The sequence below is a fragment of the Chenopodium quinoa genome, unplaced genomic scaffold (genome assembly GCF_001683475.1).
Source record: "Chenopodium quinoa cultivar QQ74 unplaced genomic scaffold, ASM168347v1, whole genome shotgun sequence".
NCBI lineage: Eukaryota > Viridiplantae > Streptophyta > Magnoliopsida > Caryophyllales > Amaranthaceae > Chenopodium > Chenopodium quinoa.
Window position 1 is genome coordinate 1,260,888 of NW_018743066.1, and position 24,644 is coordinate 1,285,531.

The 24,644-nt window shown below is 33.4% G+C and overlaps 2 protein-coding genes across 2 annotated transcripts; both read left to right on the forward strand.

The window, feature by feature from the left end:
* The first annotated feature begins 1,484 nt into the window (after positions 1–1,484).
* LOC110731293 (homeobox protein knotted-1-like LET6) lies at positions 1,485–8,169 on the forward strand. Its single transcript, XM_021911135.1, has 4 exons — positions 1,485–2,684; positions 3,427–3,706; positions 6,701–6,945; positions 7,667–8,169. The coding sequence occupies exons 1-4, from the start codon at positions 2,277–2,279 to the stop codon at positions 7,886–7,888; spliced, it is 1,155 nt and encodes a 384-aa protein (XP_021766827.1). The 5' UTR covers positions 1,485–2,276; the 3' UTR covers positions 7,889–8,169.
* A 9,887-nt stretch (positions 8,170–18,056) lies between these two features.
* LOC110731294 (chromatin remodeling protein EBS-like) lies at positions 18,057–22,493 on the forward strand. Its single transcript, XM_021911136.1, has 5 exons — positions 18,057–18,334; positions 18,462–18,804; positions 18,966–19,034; positions 20,232–20,370; positions 21,865–22,493. The coding sequence occupies exons 1-5, from the start codon at positions 18,262–18,264 to the stop codon at positions 21,889–21,891; spliced, it is 651 nt and encodes a 216-aa protein (XP_021766828.1). The 5' UTR covers positions 18,057–18,261; the 3' UTR covers positions 21,892–22,493.
* The last annotated feature ends 2,151 nt before the right edge of the window (positions 22,494–24,644 follow it).

The following is a 24,644-nucleotide window of genomic DNA, read 5'->3' on the forward strand; positions in this document are numbered from 1 at the left end:
CATCTCGATTTGATCACTCATCATCTTCAAATCTCTCTCTTTCTCATCACAGGAATATATGCTGATACAATCATACAAGTAATACCTATTGTGTAATAATTAACCTGTAAACTGTAATACTACCTCTGTTTCATAGGAGTATTATTTGTTACTCCCTTCGTTTTTAAATATTTGCTTCATTTCTACTCACACTTTGTGTAAAATCGTTGCAAATAATATAAAATGGAGATAGCAGGCATAGTAGTATTATACTTCTTATACAGAGTATTTTTTTTCTTTTAACAGCGACACACCTTTTCGATATGCGCTTTGAAAAAGAGATAAGTAATATAAACGGATAAATTAATCAAAATAATTTGTACACGTAGTACTTAACCCTTTTATAATATTGGTGTTGAAATTATTTTGATAAATCAGCTCGTTTATCTTATCTAATTATCTACTAAAAAGAAACGTGTCAAAAAAATGTGTTGTATTTTAAAGAAAACGGAGGAAGTACTTATCAAATGCATGCATTAGTGTAATTAATTTGAAAATTTACACCCTTGGTAATTGGTATTAATGATCAAATATTTGGTTGACACAAAAGGAAGTAGTGGTTCTCTAAAGATGAAATATGTCGATCATATTAGGGTTTATTTCAACATGTTCGATCTTGTTTTGACACACTTAAATAATACTATAAATACTTCAAAAAAAAAAAAAAATACTATAAATTATGTTACAAAGAAGGTAAAAGTTTTAGTAATATAAGGTAGCATAATATAGCTTCATAATAAGTTGATCTAGACATAACGGTGTTTAATTGTTAAGCCAGTAAACATAAAAGGGGGTAAACTATGATTATCTTTTTTTTTTTTTTTTTTTTTTTTTTTTGTTTTTTTTTTTGAAACATGATTATCATTGTTAAGAAGGTACATACTGTTGTTTAATTGCACATAAATAATCACATATTATTTACAGAAAAGGGTGTACCGTTCAACTTGAGTTGTGCTAGAGTGATTGTTCATTTATGTCATGGTATAATTGATGCAATATAATCAAGTTTTCAAGTAATACATTCAAAGGAAAATGAAGTTTTCTTCAAGCATATCCTCATTCGTTTGAAGATTTAAATTTTCGATTTTTACTTAATTGGTTGTTGGCATGTAAGAGCAAATTGATCAATCAATCAAACCCTTAATCTCATACGTAATTGTAAAAGCAAATATAGTTCAGTAATTTATTACCGAACTCTATTTGGTAATCCTATTAATTAAGCATATGTCAATAAAGTCGTGTTCTTTAAAGCTTCCGAACAGAACATAGCAGAACAAGTGTCAGCAGAGTAAATTGAGTTAGCAAATCTGAACTAAGCAAAGTAGAGTAAAACAGAATAACTCTAAAAAAAACAATGCCTAACAAAGGAAAGTTTTTTCTTACATCTAATCAAACGACCACTTAACTTAGTACTACTCATACTTCCGTAGTGCTCCAAATAATCTTTACTTAGCAATAATAATAAAAATTTAAAGACATTGAAAGTGTAAGCTAAGCAGAGCAGTAAAATGGCAGTGAAATCCTGAGTGCCACTGCTACTGCAACACAAAAGGAAAAGGAGAACTAGGTAGAGTTTTTTTTTCAATTCATTGGGAACCCAATTTTTCACACTATTCTCTTTCTTTCTTCCTCTGCATTTATCGCGTGCACTCTGCTCCCTAACCCAAACAAAAATTCCTTCATCCCCCTTTCTCTCCCTTCAAACAGTACTCCGTAATTACTTTCGCCGTTTTATTTTAAATCGGCGATCATCACCCTAAGAGCTGCATATATCATATCCGTAACCGGAAATGAAATACTAATACTCATCATAAACATACTGTAATTAATAAATCAATTCAACCCTCCTCTGCTTAGTTTAGTAAAAGCTTCTGAAGAAGTTCAGAGGAAAGAAAGAGAAAAGAAAAAGATGACGACAACTATCACTTAATAAACCAGTGGGTTATTTTCATAGGATTTTGCTGTAAAAAGCCTGTTTCTTTTTTGTGTAAGCTTAAATTCCGGGAGCTCTCTCTGCCCTTTTATTCTTTTTAATTTTTATTTTTACCACAAATCTTATTCTTACTCCTTTATTACTCCCACTATCAAACAAAAAACCCACTACTTCTTCTTTCTCTTCTTCTTATATCTTCTTATAAATTAAAGATCAAATTTTTATTTATAAAGATCCAATTTTTATTTAAAGATCACATTTTTAGTGAGAAAGAACACATTTTTATTTAAAAGGAGAGAAAAAAATGGAGGGAATGGAGAATAATAGTAATGGGTTGTATCCTATGATTATGATGCAACCATCTCTTTCTCATCATCATCATCATAGTAATTCACATCATCATCATCATAACAATAGCAACAAAGTTTGTTGTTGTTCTTCGTCTTCTGGTGTTGGATGTTATGATGTTGATGATCATCAACATCAACATCATCATCATCATCATCATGTGATGGAGAGTAACCATCATAATCAAAATCAGAATATTCATAATAATAATAATAATAATAATAATAATAATAATAATAATAATAATAATGGTAGTAACAATGGTGGTGATGGAAGTAGTAGTTCAGGTGGGAATATTAAGGCTAAGATTATGTCTCATCCTCATTATCCTCGTCTCTTATCTGCCTTTGTTAGCTGTCAAAAGGTATAAACAATAAACTTCTCTTTCTCTCTCTCTCCTCTTTGAATATTAGTTTGTCATTTTGACAATTTTTGAGTTGAAATGATTTTTGGAAAGAAATTATTAAAAGGACTAAAATATACACCCAATTTTGAGAAAAAAAAAAAAGTTTAAATACCCATTTTGGATTTTTATTTTTATATAAAAAAATAGTAATTTCAATTATATATAAAGGGTTGAGATAATCATTCCGAGAAAGTTTTGATCTTTGAAGGGTTTTTGAAGATTTAGCTAAGCTAGGGAAGTTTAAATCACCATATAACCTTTGTCAAAAAAAAAAAAAAATCACCATATAACCTAATTTTTGAAATATTTTGAACACTTTACAATTTTAATGAAACACTCAAATTTTTCTTATGAAAAACAAAAAATGATTTGGAAAAAGTTTTGATCTTTGCTTGGTGTTTAAAATTTGCTTTAGATTGGGGTAGTTTTAATAAAAATCCTCTAAAAAAAAACTTGAACAAGTTAATGTTCAAGATTATTTACACATTTTTTTTTTTAAAAAAAAAAAAAAAACCTCAAACCCTCTAATCATTGAGAAAGTTTAAAACTTTGCAAGATACAAATGTTATAGAGGTGCATGTAATTTCTACGTTAACTTCAAGAAATCAAAATAAGTCCTCTTAAAAAAAAATCAAAATAAGTGAAAAAGCTTTGATCTTTATACTAATATGGGGTGTTTTTTTTTTTTTTGGAATTGTAGGTCGGAGCACCACCGGAAGTGGTGGCAAGACTAGAAGAGGCAGAGGGAATGGTAATGAATCAAGGAGGAGGAAGAAGCGGAGGCGGCAGCGGCAGCGGCGGAGGATATATTGGTGAAGATCCAGCTTTGGATCAATTTATGGAAGCTTATTGTGAGATGCTCACAAAATATGAGCAAGAATTAACCAAACCCTTTAAAGAAGCTATGCTTTTTTTATCAAGAATTGAATGTCAATTTAAAGCCCTAACTCTTTCTTCTCCTTCAGACTCTCCCTCTTCTGGTGATGTCTCTTTCTCTCTCTAAAATTTCTATTACTTTCTCTCTCTAGATTATTTTTAATTTTTGAACAAGAATTTGGTTGATTATTGTTTGAGTTTGATGATTTTGTATATCTTCTGCATTGATTTGATTTCAATTATTTTTTTTATGTTTTTTTTTAAATTGTGCATGGTGCATGTTTCCAAGATAAGATCTTGGAACTTTAATAAATTTTTTGAAAAATTCTTTCTCATCATCAGAATGATTATGGATCTATCTTGAATTATTGAATCTTTGTTTATTTTATGTATGTCTTGTTGGAAATAGGGTTTTTTTTCATTATTGGCCCATATGTATGGCTAATTATGATTTTTGTATATTGTTAATGCTTTTGTTTTGGATTGTTGTTGAATATTTTTAATCTATTCTACTAACTTTAAATCATTTTGGTAATGAATAACCCCAAGGGATGTTTTTGAAGAATCTTCTCAATGTGTCTCTCTTGAGTCAAACACATATTTTGTTGTTTTTGTTTTAATAATACTCCGTAATAATAATAATAATGTTCTCTTAGATTAAACTACAAGAGATAGAGAGGTCTTAAATTTTGATAAATATGGCACATAAATTAAGATTTTTAGGATCAATGTTTATTTTCAAGTCTACCTTATTCTAGCACTTTGTTACTTGAACATTTTCCGGTTGTGAATTATTATATGTAATGTCTCTATGGGTTAACCGGGTATCGCTATTCTTGCTGTTGGAGTCATCTTCTAAGTTTTATCCCATTAGTTTGCTAGGGCAACTAGTGCATAAACATTGTGGACATTTTTCCCATTGTAGTGCTACCAAGGGCTGGAGCTATGGTTAACATCTTTACACATTATGGGTTTAATTTGTGAACTTACGGCTTTTTGGTTGTTGGTATTGATCAAGATACATGTTCATAGATCATGGTTTAATTTGAGCCCGATTGATCGGTTTGAGCCCGCTTTGTAATTTAGCTAACTCCACTACTCACACTAGCATGCATGTTTAGGCTGTGTTATTATTACTTCATTGTACATACTAATTACATGTTCTTATTAGAATTAATCCACTTTAGATCATACTAGCAACATTCAAATAAAACCTGGCTATATCTTATTGTTTGTGTTTGCTTATTGCCAAATTTCTAGAATTTTGTTTTACTATGTATAAATTTATGAATTAAGATATTTGGAAATTTTCTTTGATGAATGTAACAAGATCTCAATTATGTTTTTCTTAGGTGTTAAACTGTTAATTAGGACACATATACAATAAAATTTAGTCAAATAAAGAGATGATTACATTATAATTAAATTCAACAAACTAAAATTACACGATATAATGTGGATTAAGCCTATGTAAGGCAAAGAGAGCATGACCTTAGTTTTTTTTTGCTAATTAAAGGATAATGCTTAAATTGGAACTTAAGTATATGCTTAATTTCTGCATTCAGTTTTCAGTAATACAGCTAAGTCAAGTTATCAAATTGTTGTTTAAAAGTTCTTTGATCTTTATAATAGTCTCCTCTCAATTATTTACTAGCTAGGTTGTTCGCGGTTCTATTCTCTTTCCCCCCTATGAATTAGTAATAAATCATAAATCTGTCAACCATTCACTCTCAAAGTCTCAAATTGCGTTCTGCGTGCACCTTATCTTTGTATGTGTCACATTGTATGTATCACATAAGACAATTATAGACATAGAAACCAAGCCCATAAGATAGCATGCATTGAAGTTGATTAATGTTGTTCCATGTTAATTTTATTTATTTGCTCAACCCTTTTTCCGTGATCATTCCCTTTCGCCCTACATTATTTCATCCCCTTCGAACCATCAATAATCCTTCTACTTCTTTAGATAGGAAGTATATGGTGTTAGTTAAATGGTGTCTAGGAAAAATAATGAAGACAATAAGTTGACTAGTGATATTCTAGTCCAATAAAACTAAGGTAAAACTGCAGTGAATGTATGTTTGAATGATTCATTTGCTAGGAATCTTAGGTATACTGTGTTTTTATCGGAAAAGTTTTCTCAATAATATGTACTATGTGACAACAAAACTTGTGGATGTCCCTTAAAAAAAATACAATATAGAATGCACTAGATATTATGTAGCTTATTATTAATACAGACAACTATATTCTATTTGATTGATAAGGGTACTTTGTTCATGTTTCTCTTTGTTTATAGTTTAGACTTTATGGTCTGAATTTATGTCACTTCTTAAACTTTGTGGGACATGCAATAAAGAATAGCTACATGTTTTAAAGGTCATAGGAATTAGACTAGCTACATGTTTACATCAATGTCACATTATTTGTCATAGGGTATGTGTCGAGGAATTAGACTCGGCCGTGGCCAGACTACGTTGAGTTGAGTTGAGTTGAATTGAATCGTGCTAATGTTTTAATTTGGTCGGTGTGTTGAATCTCCCACATTGGTACGTACTTGGGGTGAAATGATGAATCTTACGAGAATATGTGGAGAGGAGAGCTAGGTTTTAATTTGGTCCGTTTTTTAAAAAGATTTGCTTTAATAGATTTTGGTTTAGTTGAAACACACAAGTGTCTCATGTCATTGTGATGTGCCGAGTGTCTAACATAGTAATCGTGCAAGGATGAAGATCAAATGTGACATAAATGTTGTCATATCAAGTATCTTGTAAACTATCAAATGTAGATTTGAGTTGAAATGATAGTTTCCGCTAGCAAACTGAGTTTTTTTTTTACATGTCTTGTCTGTTTATTTTATTAGTCATAACATTCAAATATATATATTTTCATGTATTACATCTATATAATTTTTGTAAAGCATTTCATTTCATGGCTTTATATGATGTCTATTTGTTGTGTGGCCTTTTCGGGTATCATATTGCCAATTATGTACATATATCATCCCTATTTACATGTGCTTGGTTTAGATTTAAAAAAAAAAGCGTTTTCATTTTTTGGAACTTCTTTCGTGATGCAAAATGTTTTTATGGCAGCTTGTGGGGAGATCCCTGATCGAAATGGATCGTCTGAGGAAGACATTGACGTGAACAATAACTTTATTGATCCTTCGGCAGAAGACAGGGAGTTGAAAGGCCAGCTGCTCCGCAAGTATAGCGGATATTTGGGAAGTCTGAGGCAAGAGTTCTTGAAGAAGAGGAAGAAGGGAAAGCTGCCGAAGGAGGCCAGGCAACAATTGCTTGATTGGTGGAGTAGACACTACAAATGGCCATATCCATCAGTACGTTAAATTCTTGTCTACTTCGTTACTTGCCATTTATCGTGTTCAAATTACTCGTACATACTAAATACTATAATTGATCCTACATTAAAATATGAGTAACTTGCATCATTATTAAATTAAGTTTGTTGGCCTCACCAAAGTACAACTAGCCGAAATCTAAGCATTGGCTTTGTTTCGATTGTATGCATTGGATTTGATCCATGAATAACTCATTACATAACTTCATAATTGGTTTGGTGCATGATTAGCTCTTTGTTTAAGCAGCTAGATTTATGCATTTGTTGTATACTTGTATTGGGTTCAAGTTCAATTTTTAGGACATTTGCATTTTAAGGGAGGAAAATCTTTACTTGGGTGTACCGAGTTTTTCGCTTATCTTATTATCTCCTGATCTAGCTCTGTGATAGACATTATCACTCTTTTCATTTTTCTCCTAGGAATCGTTTTCCTTAAGAGTCCACATCGAGGGATTGGTACGTAACATCATACTCAACAGCCAGCATAAAACATGTTTGTGATTTATTTGTCATCGTGTTTCTTCTCTGTATACTTGCCAGGATACTATATATATCGTCGCTTTCTTACAACAGGAAACTTAGGGTTGATTATTGAGGAACTCGTCATCGATTAGCTATCATACTATTCCTTAAGCTCCCTTTTTTTTCCTCACGATTTGACTTAATCTAACGTCGTGTATTGGTTCATTTGCTAACCGTAGGAGTCCCAGAAGCTCGCGTTAGCTGAATCAACAGGATTGGACCAAAAGCAGATAAACAATTGGTTTATCAACCAAAGGAAAAGGCATTGGAAGCCGTCGGAGGACATGCAATTTGTGGTAATGGATGCTGCTGCACACTCCCATGCTCATTCTCACTACGGTTACATGGACAACGTCCTTGGGAACCCTTTTCCCATGGACGTCTCCCCAACTCTTATGTAATAGCCCAAATCATGATCATCGACAATTATATTATATTGTCGCTTCTGATCTCTGCTTAGTTAATGGTTATGTTATTGAGAGTTATTTATTGTATTGTGCTTAATTAAACTCGATCGATCAATTATGGATCCGTACCACTTAGATGATATGATATGCCTTATTATCATATAATAGTGTGGTGTACTGCTAGCTGAGTTAGAATCATGGAGTACTCGTATTATTCGAGTATGTATTGTTATTATGAATATATATTATAGAATCTAAAGATTATGTTACATTAATTATTATGGACATGCAAGCTAAGTGTGTTTTTCGTTCATTTTCGTGAGAAGAGATTTGTGTCGGAATTTTGCACAGGTCAATATGAGCCTAACTACGGGTATTTCCTAACTTGGTATGGAAAATTGGAAATATGAAATGTGTGTATAAAAATGGCTTCTTTAAAAAGTGTCAGTTGTATTTTTTACTGAGATTGTAACTTGTAAGACAAGTATTTGAACCAAATTTCTATGTCTATTGTTGGCAAATTTGAGTTGTCTAAATCAAATGTGAGGTTTGCTTAGAAGGAAAAGTTATGCAGGTTTATGCATGCATGGGGTGACAGTAAAAGTAAATCTACATTGATAATTGCAATATATTTTTACTCTCTTGTTATCTGTCACGTAAAATTGCACATTTACACACTTCAATTGGCAAATTCAACTACTAGTATATTTTCCACTTGGTACTCTCTCCGTTTTTAAATACTTGCTTCATTTCTCCATGCACGGAGTTTTAGGGAAAATTGGAGAAACTAATAAAATATGGAAGTAGTGGGTTGGTGGAAGAATAAAAAATTGTAAAAAACAAAAATAGTGGAGAAATTAGAGGAGAGATATATGAAATTAATAAAATATGATATTTGTTGGGTTCACTAGGTGAGAGAAATGAGTTAAATATTGTAAAATCTTTCCAAATAAGGAAATGGAGCAAGTATTTAAAAATGGCCGAAAAAGGAAAGTGGAGCAAGTATTTAAAAACGAAGGGAGTAATAAGCAGTTAGGAGTATTCCCTAGTTTTGATTGTAACTTAAGATTTGTATTGTTGTGGTTCTTGACCTCGCGTAAAGAAGCACTACATTATGCATTTGTTCTCTTCATCTTATTCTTGTCTCACAAATTTTTTTATTATACTTTTGTTATACTTAATACTTCATAAATATGTAAATTTACAACAATGTTTTAGTGACCAGACCAGGATATTACATTATACCAAAATACCAAATTAAGGGCATGTTTTGATTTACTGAATTGAACTGAACTGGCTAGAGCTGAACATAATTCAATTGTTTATAAGAGAAGGAAATTATAAATTGAAGTGAAGTGAACTGAACAGAACAGATTGGAGATGAACTGAACTGCACTAAACTAAACTAAATTGAAATTATGCTGAAGAGAATAAGCCATATGCTAACAATTAATTCAAATCAGACCATAATAAATTTACATTAGAATGTGTTATTTCAAGGGTAGAGAAGAAGGAAAAAAATAAATAAATTATATATTAGGCTTTTTTTTAACATGAGGGAGAATGTTAAATGGGTCTGGGTTGCACGGCTTACACCTACTCGAGTGTTCACTTTATAAGTCTAATGAAATTCCATCCTAAAATTATATGACAATAAGGGGAGTAGTCTCTTAGCCTTACAAAAAGTACATGAGTTTCTTGTTTCCTTAATGTGGGATACACATCCCAACACTTCCCCCACCATTACATTAGTTTAATATGGGACAAGATTTCCACTCAATTATGCGTTTATTCATGAACTCCACAAAAAAAAAAAAATACTCCGTAGTTAATATAGCTCTACAATGTGTAATAGTTTCAAGTAATGTATACAATCAAGTTAAAGTATTCACCCTCCCTCCGTCCCCTTATTTTTGCCTCATAGTGAATGTTCACTCCAGTAATTTTTAAATGTGTAAATTTGATGAGAGAGAATAATGGTGGGTCCAAAATATTGTTTGTGAAAGGAAAATAGTGGTTCCTATTACTATACATGGTATGAAGCAATTATTAAAGGGACACCCCAATAAATAAAGTAGAGAGCAAGATTTAAGGGACAGAAGGAGTATATATGAAATTCGCTATAGATTAAGAGATTAAAAACAATTGAAAAAATAAGCTCCCCACAAGAAGGTTATATTGTTTGTTGGTTGTATGTACTAGAGCTGTCAAAAGTTGACCCAATCCGAAATATCGACTCAAACCCGATTATTAACCGACTTATGTGAACCCGCAAAAAATGGTGACCCAAACCCGACCTAAAACCAACTCTAGACCCGAGTTGACCCGAGCATGTGAGACCCGAACCCGAACATTAACTGACCTGGAGATGACTCGACCCGAATGTAACCCGTAAATTATTGACCTGAATCGAAACCGACTTGAACCGAAATTGACCCAAACCTCTTTTAACTTGTTAAAACCCGAATTGAACCCGACTTGTTACTAACCTGACCTAAATTCAACCCGACCCGTTCCTAACCCGATCTGAATTTAACCCAACCTGTTACAAACTCGACCCGAAATCAACCCGACTTGTTATTGACCTGACCAAAATTCAACCTGACTTGTTATTGACCCAACCCAAATTTTATCAGACCTATTACTAACCCGACCCAAATATTCAACACGACAAAAATTGTTCCTAACCCGATTTCAAATCACCTTAAATGCAATTTAGACCACCTTATTATTGTTGATCAAAGCATTTTGTCTAGGGAGACCAAGTCAGTGCAGGCCAACAAACGAAAGGAGCATCATCCTCAAATTCAAGAGTTTAGTATAGTATATATTTGTTGTATGGTCAAAGGAGATAATTATCTTCCTAAATTATAAAAAATAGTTACTTAATATATTGCCATATATATTATAGTCAAAGGAAAGAATTATCTTGATAAAAATGATAATTATCTATTTATAATTAGTTGAACCCGAATATGACCTGACTTGAAATGACCCGACCTGATTGTAACCTGCAAATTATTGACTTGAACAAAACCTGACTTGACTCCGAGAATGACCCGACATGGAAATGACACAACCTGATTATACCCCGCAAATTTTTAACTTGAACCAAACCCGACTTGAACCCGAGAATGACCTGACTTGAAAATGACCCGACCTGATTATAACCCGTAAATTATTGACTTAAACCGAACCCGACTAAACCCGAGATTGACCCGACTTGATTCTAACCTGCAAATTATTGACTTGAACCGAACCCGACTCAATCCCGAGAATTACCCTAATCCGTTTTAACCCGTGAAATACCAAATTAAACCGGCCTATTGTTCACCCGAACCGAATGTAACCCGACCCAAACCCGATAAAAAGTATGACCCGACGTGATCCGACTCAAGCATGACCCAACACAAACCCGACCCGCATAGGTTATGGAATTAATCCGAATTGGCCCGATACGAGTTGACCCGATCCACTCTTACCAACCCAAACCTGACCCGTTTACCCAAATTGACAGCTCTACTCGAAACCTCCAAAATTTCTCAAAAAGCATGGATATTAGCCTTCAATTTTGGATTTTTTTGACTTTTTTTCACCCGAAAATAAAAATTTCCGAAATGTTTACCATGGTCTCTAACACTCTCCAGGAGTCCAATTAGCTGGGTGGAACCATCCGATTATCCTATAAACGACCAATATATCGATTTATAACTTGCATCGATTTCATTAACTCAACATTACCACAAACATTTATGACAACATATAATGATCATATATGGATCTAAACAAATTATATGACCTCGAGATGTATCCCCTAAAATCTCAATGCTTTTCGACACCGGACCCTCGAAACATTCGAAATTCAGAAAAAGTGTCGATCTTAACCTTCAATTTTGCAATTTTTTAACTTTTTTTCGCCCAGTTATAAAAATTGCCGAAATGTTTACCATGGTACTAAATGCCCTCCTGGAGTCCAATTGGGTGGGTGGAACCATCCAATTTGTCTTTGAATGACCAATTTATCGGTTTACAACTTACACCGTGTTCATTAATTAAGGCCTTCCACGAACATTTATGACAACAAATAATGATCATATATGGTTCCAAACAACATTATATGAGCACGAGATGTAATCCCTAGAATTTAAAGACTTTTCGACACCAAGCCCCGAAGACTAAAAAAATTCTCAAAAAGCGTGGATTAGCATTCAATTTTTGAATTTTTTTGACTTTTTTTGTCCGAAAATAAGAATTGCCGAAATGTTTACCATGGTCTCTAATACCCTCCGGAAGTCCAATTGGGTTGGTGGAACTATCCAATTTGTCTTTAAACGACCAATTTACCGGTTTACAACTTGCGCCAATTACATTAACTCAAGCCTACCACAAACATTTATGACAATATATAATGATCATATACGGTTCCAAATGGCATTATATGACCCCGAGATTTATCCCCTAAAATCTAAAGGACTTTCGACACCGGACCCCGAAACCTACAGAATTTCTCAAAAAGCGTGGATATTAGCCTTTAATTTTAGAATTTTTAAACTTTTTTTCGCCCTGAAATAAAAATTGCTGAAATGTTTACCATGTTACCTAATACCCTCTGGGAGACCAATTAGGTGGGTGGAACCATCCAATTTTCTTTTAAACAACCATTTTACCGATTTACACCTAGCACCGATTTCATTAATTCAAGCCTATCGCGAACATTTATGACAACATATAATGATCATATATGGTTCCAAACGGCAATATATGACCCCGAGATGTATCTCCTAAAACCTCAAGCCTTTTCGACACCTGGACCCGAAACCCCAAAAGATTCTCAAAAAGCGTGATATTAACCTTCAATTTGGGAATATTTTGACTTTTTTCGCCCATAAATAAAAGTTTCCGAAATGTTTACCGTGGTCCCTAATACCCTCTGAGAGTCCAATTGGGTGGGTGCAACCATCCAATTTGCCTCTAAACGACCAATTTACCGGTTTACAACTTGCACCGAATTCATTAATTCAAGCCTAAGACGAACATTTATGACAATATATAATGATCATTTCTGGTTCTAAATTGCATTATATGACCCCGAGAGTTATCCCCTAAAATCTCAAGGATTTTCGACACCGGGCTCCAAAACCTTCGAAATTTCTAAAAAAACATGGATATTAGCCTTCAATTTTGGAATTTTTTGACTTTTTTTGGCACGGAAATAAAAATTGCCGAAATGTTTACCATGGTTCCTAATACCCCCCATGAGTCCAATTGGGTGGGTGGAACCATCCAATTTTCCTTTAAACGACCAATTTACCGGCTTACAACTTGCACCGATTTCATTAACTCATGCACTCCAAATTTCTCAAAAAGCGTGGATATTCGTCTTCAATTTTTGAAATTTTTAAATTTTTTTCTTTCGTAAATAAAAATTAACAAAATTTTTACCATGTTCCATAATACCTTCCCGGAGTCCAATTGGGTAGGTGGAACCATTCAATTTGCCTTTAAACGACCAATTTATCGATTTAATATTTGCACCGATTTCATTAATTCAAGCCTACCACGAATATTTATGACAACATATAATGATCATATATGGTTCCAAACGACATTATATGACCCCGAGATGTATCCCCTAAAATCTTAAACCTTTTCGACAACGGGCCCCAAAACCTCCAAAATTTCTCAAAAAGCTTGGATATTAGTCTTCAGTTTTGGAATTTATGACTTTTTTCGCTCGGAAATAAAAATTTCCAAAATGTTTACAATGGTCCATATTAATCTCCGGGAGTCCAATTGGCTGGGTGGAACCATCTAATTTGCCTTTAAACGACCAATTTACCGGTTTACAAGTTGCTCCGATTTCATTAACTCAAGCCTACCACGAACATTTATAACAACATATAATGATCATATATGGTTCCAAACGGAATTATATGGCCATGAGATGTATCCCCCTAAAATCTCAAGGATTTTCGATACCGAGTCTCGAAACCTCGAAAATTCTCAAAAAGCGTGGATATTAGCCTTAAATTTTGGAATTTTTTGACTTTTTCGCGTGTAAATAAAAATTGCCGAAATGTTTATCATGGTCCCTAATATCCCCCGGGAGTCTAATTGGGTGGGTGGACCCATCCAATTTGTCTTTAAACGACCAATTTACCGGTTTACAACTTGCAACAATTTCATTAATTCAAGCCTACCACGAACATTTATGATAACAAATAATGATCATATATGGTTCCAAACGACATTATATGACCCCGAGATGTATCCCATAGTATTTCAAGACTTTTCGACACCGGCCCCGAAATCTCTAAATATTCTCAAAAAACGTGGATATTAGCCTTCAATTTTGGAAAATTTTGACCTTTTTTTCGCCTGGAAATAAAATTTGCCGAAATTTTTACCACGGTCCCTAATACCCTCCGGGAGTCCAATTGGGTGTGTGGAACCATTCAATTTTCTTTTAAACAACCAATTTACCGGTTTACAACTTGCACCGACATACCGGTTTACAACGGCCAATTTAATTAACTTGCACCGAACCCGACTTGAACTGAAATTGACCCAAACCCGATACAACCAGTCAAAACCCGAATTTAACCCGACTTGTTACTAACCTGACTTGAATTCAACCCGACATGTTCCTAACCCGACCCGAATTTAATCCAACCCGTTACAAACCCGTCTCTTAATTAACCCGACTTGTTATTGACCTGACCCAAATTCAACTCGACTTGTTATTGACCCGACCCGAATTTTACCTTACCTATATTACTTATCCAACCCAAAAAATTCAATCCGATCTATTACTAACTCGACTTGAAATTAAGACGACTTATTATTGACCCGACCTAAATTCAACCTAAATTGTTCCTAACTCGATTTCAAATCACCTTAAATGAAATTTAGACCACCTTATTATTGTTGATCAAAGCATTTTGTCTTGGGAGACCAAGTCGATCCAGGCAGCAAAAGAAAGGAGCATCATCCTCAAATTTAAGAGTTAAATTAGTATATATTTGTTGTATGGTTAAAGGAGAAAATTATCTTCCTAAATTATAGACTATAGTTCCCTAGTATATTTCCATATATATTATAGTCAAAGGAAATAATTAGCTTGATAAAAATGATAATTATTTATTTATAGTTAGTTGAACTCGAATATGACCTGACTTGGAAATGACCTGACCTAATTTTAACCTGCAAATTATTGACTCGAACATAACCCGACTTGAATTCAAGAATGACCCAACTTGAAAATGACCCAACCTGATTATAACCCGTCCATTATTGACTTGAACCGAACCCGACAATGACCTGACTTGATTATAATCTGCAAATTATTGACTTGAACCGAACCTGACTCAAACTCGCAAATGACTCGACCTGATTCCAACCTACAAATTATTGACTTGAACCGAACCCGACTCGTACCCGAGAATTACCCTAACCTGTTTTAACCCGTGAAAACCCGAATTAAACCCGACCTATTGTTCACCCGACCTGACTGTAACTTGACCTGTTATTAACCCGACCTAAACCCGACCCTAATCCGATAAGAAGTATGATCCGAATTGAACCGACTCAAGCATGACTCAACCCAAACCCGACCCACAAAAGTTATGGAATTAATCTGAATTGACCCAAACTGAGTTGACCCGACCCAAACCCAACCCATTTACCCAAATTGATAGCTTCAGTATGTACTATATATTTTGTTAGGAGAATTTGTCAAAAACTACCTTAATTTTAAAAGAGAGTTATGTGTTGCACGACGTGCACAAGGACCTTTAATCGACCACCCTCTAAAATGTGCATAAAAACAACTATTGTGTGCACTCACAATGAGGTCTAGTTTAATTCACCTTATTTTTATTTATTTATTATAAAATAAAGTAAAGTTCAGATCAGATCAGGTCAGAAGAAATAAGTTCAATCAGATCATCGTTTTATTTGCAATTTTTTATCGCTCAATATCTTTAATTACTTATTGAAAAAAACTATGAAAATCACATGTTAATAAAATACACATTATTACGAATATAACAAGATAGATTATCGTATATTTAAGGTTAATGTTTGGTTAAATCTAACATTTAGACTAGACCAGATCAAATAAGCAAAAATAAGGTGAATTAAACAAGCCCCAAATGGCAAGAGTATGTAGCAATGTGGCGTAATTAGGACCTAACCAAACAACCTCATAGTGAAAAAGAAAAATAAAGAATAAAATAATAATGATTATGTAATTCATAATAATTGTATCACTTTGATTTTCACGTTTGTTAATACATAAAATTGACATTTACGAAGTACTAACTTTAACAACGTTTTATAATTAGAATATTTTTAACAGAAATATTACAAAATATAAATTATACTCCCTCCGTTTTTAAATACTTGCTCCATTTCTTCATGCGCGGAGTTTTAGGAGAAATTGAAGAAAGTAATAAAATATGGAGGTAGTGGGGTAGTTGAGAAAATAAAAAATTGTAAAAAGCAAAAGTAGTGGAAGAATAGGAGGAGAGAGAGTATTATGTTGGGTCCACTAAGTGTGAGAAATGAATTAAATATTGTAAAAGTTTTCTATAAAAGGAAATGGAGCAAGTATTTAAAAACGACCGAAAAAGGAAAGTGGAACAAGTATTTAAAAACGGAGGGAGTATATAGAAATATTTTATTTGAGTATATATGGAATATGATTGTTAAACTGGAAATAAAATATCATAAGGTATAAACCGTTTACATAAAGATTTTGTAAAAAAAAAAAGGAAAAGAAAAAAGGCGTGAAATTTTTTTACAATGACAAACGAAATTTCTTTTATTATAGGTTAATACTAGTTTAGTTTCTCGTGTGATGCACGATTTTTAAACAAATACATTTTGAGATTTTTGTTCATTATACGGAGAAAGAAAGTTTTCTACCCGTAATTATTTTTTTGTATACGTGATAAGTATTTCTACAGTAGGATATTACTTGCGCAATACCAAAAAAAAAAAATCACAATGAACACTTTTGAACATTGAAATATTAACATTAAAAAAAAAAATGGACTCAGTATGGACAAAACTAGGATAGAACATATGAAAGGTTTATTAGATAAAAAAAACAAAGGTAAAAGTAAAAAAAAAAAAAAAGAATAATGACATCTTCATAGCAAATTGGTAGGAAAAAAAATTCATGTGAGAGTGACATGTGTTCAATTTGGGGAAGGAATGATGTCAGTAATGTTTGTTTTAATATTAGTTAATAGAAATGCTCAAAAAGATAAACTATGTAAGCCCAAATAATATATTAGCCTCTTTTGGCCCTTTAATTTTTGTTTGGACTTCACTAAGTTTCTACTTTAAGCAAAGGGCAAATTTGATAATGGTTTTCCATCTAATTTAGGGTATCAATTTCGAATCCACTATTGAAACCTATTGTTATACCTTTAGAATTGCCAAAATTAAATTTGCATATACCTTGTAAAAAAAAAAAAAGAAAAAAAAAATATGGATAATTTGACCAAATTTGACATCTCACATTCCCACTCACCATATATGACCACAAAATAGTTTCACATGATTTGAATAACGTCTGACCGAACTCATTTGAAATATCCAATTTGACTTTTCAGACTTGAAATTGACTCATAAAATTAAGGGTCTGTTCACATTTACTTAATTTCAGTTCAGTTTAGTTTAGCTCAGCTCTTAATTTCCCTCTCTCATAAAATATTCATTTCAGCTCAGTTCAGCTCCAAACAATTTAGTTCAGCAAATGTGAATAGACCCTAAGTCATCAAATCCAGCTGATCAATCAACCTAAATTCATCGAAATCTAAATCCGGTTCAACTGATCACCCAAGTCAATAAAATATCGTACATTTATAGATATTCCAGATCAAGATTAACATTTCTTACCACTGTATCCTTTATAATTTCCTACCTACGAAGTATTTTTGAAAGTCAAAATTTGGGCTTACAACTACCCCTCCCCTACTAATTACTTCTCTCCATTAATGGTGGTTGTAATTCATTTATTTAGGTCACATATTTTTAACAAGAAAGTAAAAAAAAAAAAAAAAAAAAAAAAATCAAATTCATTCAAGTACATTTTGTTTTTTTTTTTTTTTTTTTTTTTTTTGGGAGTGTGTTTTGTGGCTATCGTTAGATCGTTCACCTCACTCCGTCAGTCATTCCCCACACTCTCCTCTCAATCCCAAGTCAAAAAAGTTACTCTCTTTCTCTCTCTTCTTCTTCCCATGAACACCTTCAATCTCTAGGGTTTTCTCCCCCAAAATCTAGGGTTTTTGCGCCTTCCATTTTCTCCTTAAATCCCCCATTTCTCTCTTCTTCAATCCCTCTTTTATCTCTCTTCAATGGCGAAGACTCGCCCAGGAAAGCGGGACCTTGATTCATACACCATTAAAGGAACCAACAAGGTTGTTCGAGGTAAGTACAAAAATCCCATCAAAATTCAAACCCTTTTTGTATAATCAAATTAAATTTCTGGGTTTCTCTTGTTTTCAATTGATTAATTCGCTAAATTTTGTATTGAATTTTTTTTGCTTTTTTAAAGTTGGAGATTGTGTTTTGATGAGACCTGCTGATGTGGGCAAACCACCCTATGTTGCTCGTGTTGAAAAGATTGAAGCTGATAGCAGGAACAATGTGAAAGTTAGGGTTAGATGGTATTATAGACCTGAAGAATCTATGGGAGGAAGAAGGCAATTTCATGGTGCTAAAGAATTGTTCTTGTCTGACCACCATGATGTACAAAGTGCTCATACAATTGAAGGGAAGTGTATTGTTCACTCATTTAAGAACTACACTAAGCTTGAGAATGTTGGGGCTGATGATTACTTTTGTAGATTTGAGTATAAGGCTGCCACTGGTGCTTTTACTCCTGATCGTGTTGCTGTGTGAGTTTGATTTCGTCTCTTTCGGTTTTTCGATAGGGGAGGGGTTGGGTGGGTTTGGAATTTTGAGGTGAATTTGAGTTGGGTTTTGTGTTTTTTGATGTGGGTTTTGATTTGGTTTTGTTGGGTGTTTGTTTGTTTTTGGTGGGTGTTGTGTTTTGTAGGTATTGCAAGTGTGAAATGCCGTATAATCCCGATGATCTTATGGTGCAATGTGAGGGCTGTAAGGACTGGTAAGTTCTTAATTATGGTTTAGTTTTGCAGCATTTCGTTTTTTATGTGTTTCAGCTTGATTTCATAGGATTATGTTTCTTTTTAGGGACGATTTGTTGTGTTATCACTATAGAACGGCTTATTAGAGAATGCGTGGCTCCATTCTTTGTTTTTGCTAGGTTTTTTTAGGCGTAACCACATATGCTTGTATCAAGGATAATTTGTTGTTTCTCGCTTATTAATTTTTAAGCAGCCCTGTTTAAGAGCTACTCCAATGGCAAGCTAATTGTCAAATTAGCTTGCCATGCCACATAAACTTTTAAGCTAATTATTATTTTAGCTACTCTTTGCTCCAATGGCTAGCTATTAGCGTAGTAGTTGTTGGATAGAAAATATATGGAAAGAGCTTAATTGGTGCAATGAGCATTTTATTTTGCAAGTTTATTTCCCAAGCAAATTAGCTTGGCAAAGCCTGCCAAGCTAATTTTCTTAGCCAAGCTAATTGAGTTTTTTAGTTGCAATGGTCAAGTTAGTAGGTAGAGAATTATTAAAATTGCAAGCAAGTCCCTAGCTACAATCATTGGAGTTGCTCTAAGACCTTTTTGTACGTAGAAAACGCTTTATTTGGTAATATAAGACATGACTTAGGTCTTGATATTTTACAGTAGTTTTTTTTTTTTTTTTTTTTTTTTTTTTTTTTTTTTTTTTTTTGTGATTGCTGGCTACCATCTCTGTCATGCCTGATATGGTTATTCAATGCTGCATTATTCACAGAAGTACTATCCATATGCTATCTTTGGAGTTTTGGATTTGAAGTGATGCTTGGGACTCCAAATTCGACCAAATACCATACAGTATTTCCTGATAATTGCGGGATTATACTCTTTGGAAACTTTGGTATACAAATTGAATATGCTCTGCCACCAGAACTATGAGTTCTACCAGCCTGCTTTTTGTTTTGTTTTTTCAAATCTTGCGTGGAGCATTAATTTTGCTTGATCTTAGCTTAGATCCTTTTCTACTAGATGCATTATGATATTAGCACTAGCACTAGTTCTTGTAAAAGCTTTGCTGTTTGTTCTTCTGAATTTCAATCTTCCTTTTATTGTAATTAGGTGATGCGTATATTAGCTTGTTCTTTTAGTTTGTAAACGACAAAATTAGATGTAGTTGAGGATGAAATTCTCTGTCACTCTAACGATTTAAGATTCATGTAGGTTCCATCCTTCTTGCATGGGCATGACTATTGAAGAAGCAAAGAAGTTGGATCACTTTTTATGCTCTGATTGTGCTGCTGAAGATGATCCGAAGAAGGGGGGCAACTCATTCTCTGCATCACCGCTAGCTGATGGCAAGGTGAAAAGTTCTGCCTTGTAATGTTTGGGCTTCATCTTGCTTTTGTTTTGCTCACACTTTCTTATTCTTTGCATGCATGAATGCTGATCATTAACGTTTGGTTTACGTTGGGTAGACGGTCTAGGTAGATGAAAATTCTTACTTATCTGATGTCCCACTGGTTGCAGTTGAAATCTGCAGCCATTGATGGGTTAAGGTTTGTTTTTAGTGTTAAGCTGACATACTGAGCTTGGGCTTTGGCAGCGGCTTCATTCTTCTTTACTCCTAGATTGTACTTACTGTCTTGCTCTTTTTAATTTGCTGGTGATGTGACAGTAATTACATAGTATTACATTGGACAACTTTCAATCTCTAGTAGATGAAGAAGCTGTCATTTGTTACTAATCTAGTTTGCAATATTTGTGGCTATTGATGAAATGTTACTTGTTCTTATCATGGCTTGGTGTTCCTGGGTAGCTATATGCATGCAAGAAACAGGGTACTCCCTCCGTCCCTAAATTACATTCCTCTTTGGAAATTTACACGGGAATTAAGGAGGAAAGAATAAGACAAATAACAATAATTAGATTATGCAATGAGAAGTACAAAGATAGATTAGTTATTACTCATGATATGTCTTCAATCCTTTGCAAAAAAAAAAGGACCAATCACATGCTCCTAATTGAAAATTTTTAACCAATCATATTCATTGTAATTTGGCACAAGGATTATGAGTGAGATTAGGTAAGGATGAGTGAGAAAACATTAAATATAAAACAGAAAAAGAGAGTTGATTTACTAAAAAAAACTTACCAAAAATAGAAAGGAGGAATGTAATTTTGGAATAACAAAAATAGAAAGGAGGAATGTAATTTAGGGACGGAGGGAGTACCAAAGTAGAAGTTTGCTTATAAATAGATATCATCATTACTAACATTGTTTTCTTTGTATGCCTGAATTGGTTTATTGATTTGGTGTGTGTTACTTGATACTGTGTGTGGTTTAGAAATCAATGTGTTTGTCTGTGATCTTGATCTTGATGTTGTGTGTGTCTTGACTCTTGATGTTGCTCACACTTAGTTTTTTCTTTATGCCTGCCTTTGTTTATAACTTTATATTACTGGAAAAGGCAGTGTAAATCAGATGTGTCCACTTTGTGTCTCTCTAATAATATCTGGTCTAGGAGTATTTGTATTTAATATGCGATTTGATAATTAAAGACTGAATTTGCACCATTTAGTCTGCAGAACTCTTACAAATTTAATATTCGAAGACTGAAATACATTTCAAGGTTTATTTTCTGAGTGGTTCAGATCAATTCCTGGACTATGGACATTTGCTCCATATCTTTAGGTCCTTGTTTTGGTTGGAGCATTAAATCCATCATTTTTCTTAAAGGGGTAATAACAATCCAGTCAGAAGCTGTTGACTTCTGTAAAATATATTCTACTTTCTGCTCTTCATGTAATTATTCTGTTGTACTTAGATTTCATTTTGCAAAGTTTTCTTTTGCAGCCGGATAACAAGCGGAGAAAGAGATAAGATCCTTAGAGGTGATTTACAAACCTGGAGTTTGCATTGTCTTACTCTTGCCAAACTTTGAAGTCACCTTGTAGAACTAACTGTTGTGAGAGTTGTATTGTCAGCTGTGAACTTAATGCCATGCTTGTGCTCAAAACTAGTATGGGGCTGTAATTTTCTGTGTGTTTGTGTCCCTGAGCTGATGCATGTATGACTTCTCTGTAATTTAAAATCCTGTGCAGAAGGATAATTCAGTTATAGGCTCCTCTAGCCATGGTTGAATTGATCAATTTCGGTGCCAGATTTTCTGCTGCTAGTGTCCAAGTCTTCTTTCTGATGGCGATATCATTGTTTAACCATTGACAAATGGTGAAGTTCGGCATTAAGGTAAAGTTTATGGTTTTTTGATGCAGCCTTCAGGTATGTTGCCTGGAAGGTAGAAATTTAGGCATAAATGTAGTAAACTAAGCTCTCCGGTTTTAGTTAGTAATCTGGGTCGAAGTCTCACAGGATGAGCAAAGCTGATGAAGATTGGAAGGAAACAAATGAAATTATTTAGTTGCGTGTAATTGGATAGCTTAACAATTCCTTTCTGAATATATTAGTTCTGTGATTCCTTCCTCCCTTGAATGTCAAGATGAGCTTTTGATTGAAACAATGATCGGATTTTCTTTTAACTTCAAATGTCCACGGTATTCTCAATTTTAAAAAATAAAATAATAATAATAAAATGGTGGAAGCCAAAGCTTTCCATTGATGTTTAACCTGATTGTATGTGCCTGTCACCTGATTGTTGTCCTACATTAGATGCTCTGGCTCCTAAGGGCATGTGTTGAGGCTATGCAAGTGCGGTGGTTGTGTCATGAAGTCTCGACTTGGGGTGAGATTTAGCCATGTCGTAACAATTTGTCCATCCCCCTCTACTATAATCCCTTAAAACATGTATGGTTGGTGCTGCCTAGGCATTTGGATTTGGGACAGCTGCTGATGCCGGACGGCACTACCAAACCACAACACATCAAAACACCTTATCGTCCCTTAGAAAACACTTAAAAATGTGATTTAAGGGTAGCATTTTGACTGGGCACAGGACTAAGGAAAGGTTAGGCAATGCCAACTCAAAGCTACAAGCCTACAAGGCTAAGGCAAAGCAACTCAAGTTCAAGCTAAGTCATCTTAAGGCATGAGAATGAGGGGTGGGCCAAAATATACATTAGATGGTTCCAAGTACAAAGTAGGTCTCTTGAAGAATTTGGGAAATCCAAGAGCACCTTGATGTATAACCATGTCAGATCAAATTAAGTTCTTCGAAGACTAAATTTGAAGACTACGATAAACAAAATTGGAACAATTTGGAAATTTCGAAACATGATGTCGAAAATTAAAGTGATGGTAAGGGAATCATCCTGGGCTTATATAAAGTGAGTTAGTGTAAGAAAAAAGTGAATATAAGAAAAGAGAGAGAGAGAGTATGAAATGGTGTAATTGTTACGGGGTTGAAAGGGTGAGAAGGTAAAAGTAAAAGGGGTATGCCTTGAAAATAGAGTAAAGCAAAGTGGGTAGATTACAAAAGAACCACCTAAAATGTAAAGTGATTAGAACAAAAAAGAACGGAAGGAGTACTAGTTAGCAAGTTTTGGTTATTATTTCAATTACAATCCTTTTGTTACCAAGTATATATTTTAAATTAAAGAGTAAAGTCTAATTATCTTGCTAGTTATGCGCTATGAGAGTAAAATTACAAACACATTTCATTAAACAAACTATTATTTTAACAATTAGTAAAGTAATTATCAACATTTCTTCTTTAAGCAATTTGTTGAACTCATGAAAACAAGAACTAGGCATTGAGTGGAGGACACCTTATTGTATCTTGCTTTCCTAAAAAATCTACAAAGATCAATAAATTAAGAAACAAATCAACATAATTAAGTCAAATAATTTAATTCCTTACAAATCATTATCATTATTATATCATTCAAAAAAGGAAGTTAACCATTAATTTTCCCTTTCACTTTATAGTAACTTATTGCTCATGGTTTTGAAGGGAGTTTAGAAAACTTTTATTGTCATGCTTAAGCTATACCAAAAGGAAAATAATAAACGGCCATTTTCTATATAATTTCCTTTATTCACATTACAAATGTGATGGTGGTTACTTAATCATTTCACTATATTAAATAAATTATAAGTTGATTCAATTTCATTTTATTTATTTCCTCCCTAAAAAAAAAAATGAAAACTATGAAATGTTTGTCTTTGTTTACCTTGGTTATTGTTTTGCCTCTGCTATTTTTTCTAATCATCATATTAAAACCATGTCCTATATCTCCTTCCTATGCTAAACAAGAAAGATCTTTGTACATTGTTTTGGTTGAAGGTGATTCATTAGCTTTTCTTGATGAAAAATCTTCTCATGAAGAAACGAGGTTTTATCCTAACAGGTTAGCTTGTAGGAGTTTAAGAAAACATGTTTACTTATTATATATGAATTTTAAATAGGAAGGTTATATTAACATTTTATTTGGTATATATGTAATATGTTAATGAAAAAAAGAGATCGCATGAAGATTAGAATGTGAGACTTCTAGTTACTCAAAACAATCTATTCTCTTCTCATTTCTTGTACTTTAATGTGTATGTGCAACTGTAAACAGAATAATCCAATGAAGTAATATTTTTTAAAATCATAAGAATTTTTTTATTTGGGAAAAGCCTTTAATTATGCCAATGTTGTTAATTGTAACACATGATATGTCCTTGCATAAGAGTTA

Bases quoted from the DNA above. Each gene is read 5' to 3' on its own strand.
- LOC110731294 (XM_021911136.1), top strand. From the start codon at position 18,262: ATGGCGAAGACTCGCCCAGGAAAGCGGGACCTTGATTCATACACCATT. The intron at 18,335-18,461 runs GTAAGTACAAAA...GCTTTTTTAAAG, and splicing joins AACCAACAAGGTTGTTCGAG to TTGGAGATTGTGTTTTGATG. The intron at 19,035-20,231 runs GTAAGTTCTTAA...AGATTCATGTAG, and splicing joins TGTGAGGGCTGTAAGGACTG to GTTCCATCCTTCTTGCATGG.
- LOC110731293 (XM_021911135.1), top strand. From the start codon at position 2,277: ATGGAGGGAATGGAGAATAATAGTAATGGGTTGTATCCTATGATTATG. The intron at 2,685-3,426 runs GTATAAACAATA...TTGGAATTGTAG, and splicing joins CCTTTGTTAGCTGTCAAAAG to GTCGGAGCACCACCGGAAGT. The intron at 3,707-6,700 runs GTGATGTCTCTT...TTTTTATGGCAG, and splicing joins TTCAGACTCTCCCTCTTCTG to CTTGTGGGGAGATCCCTGAT.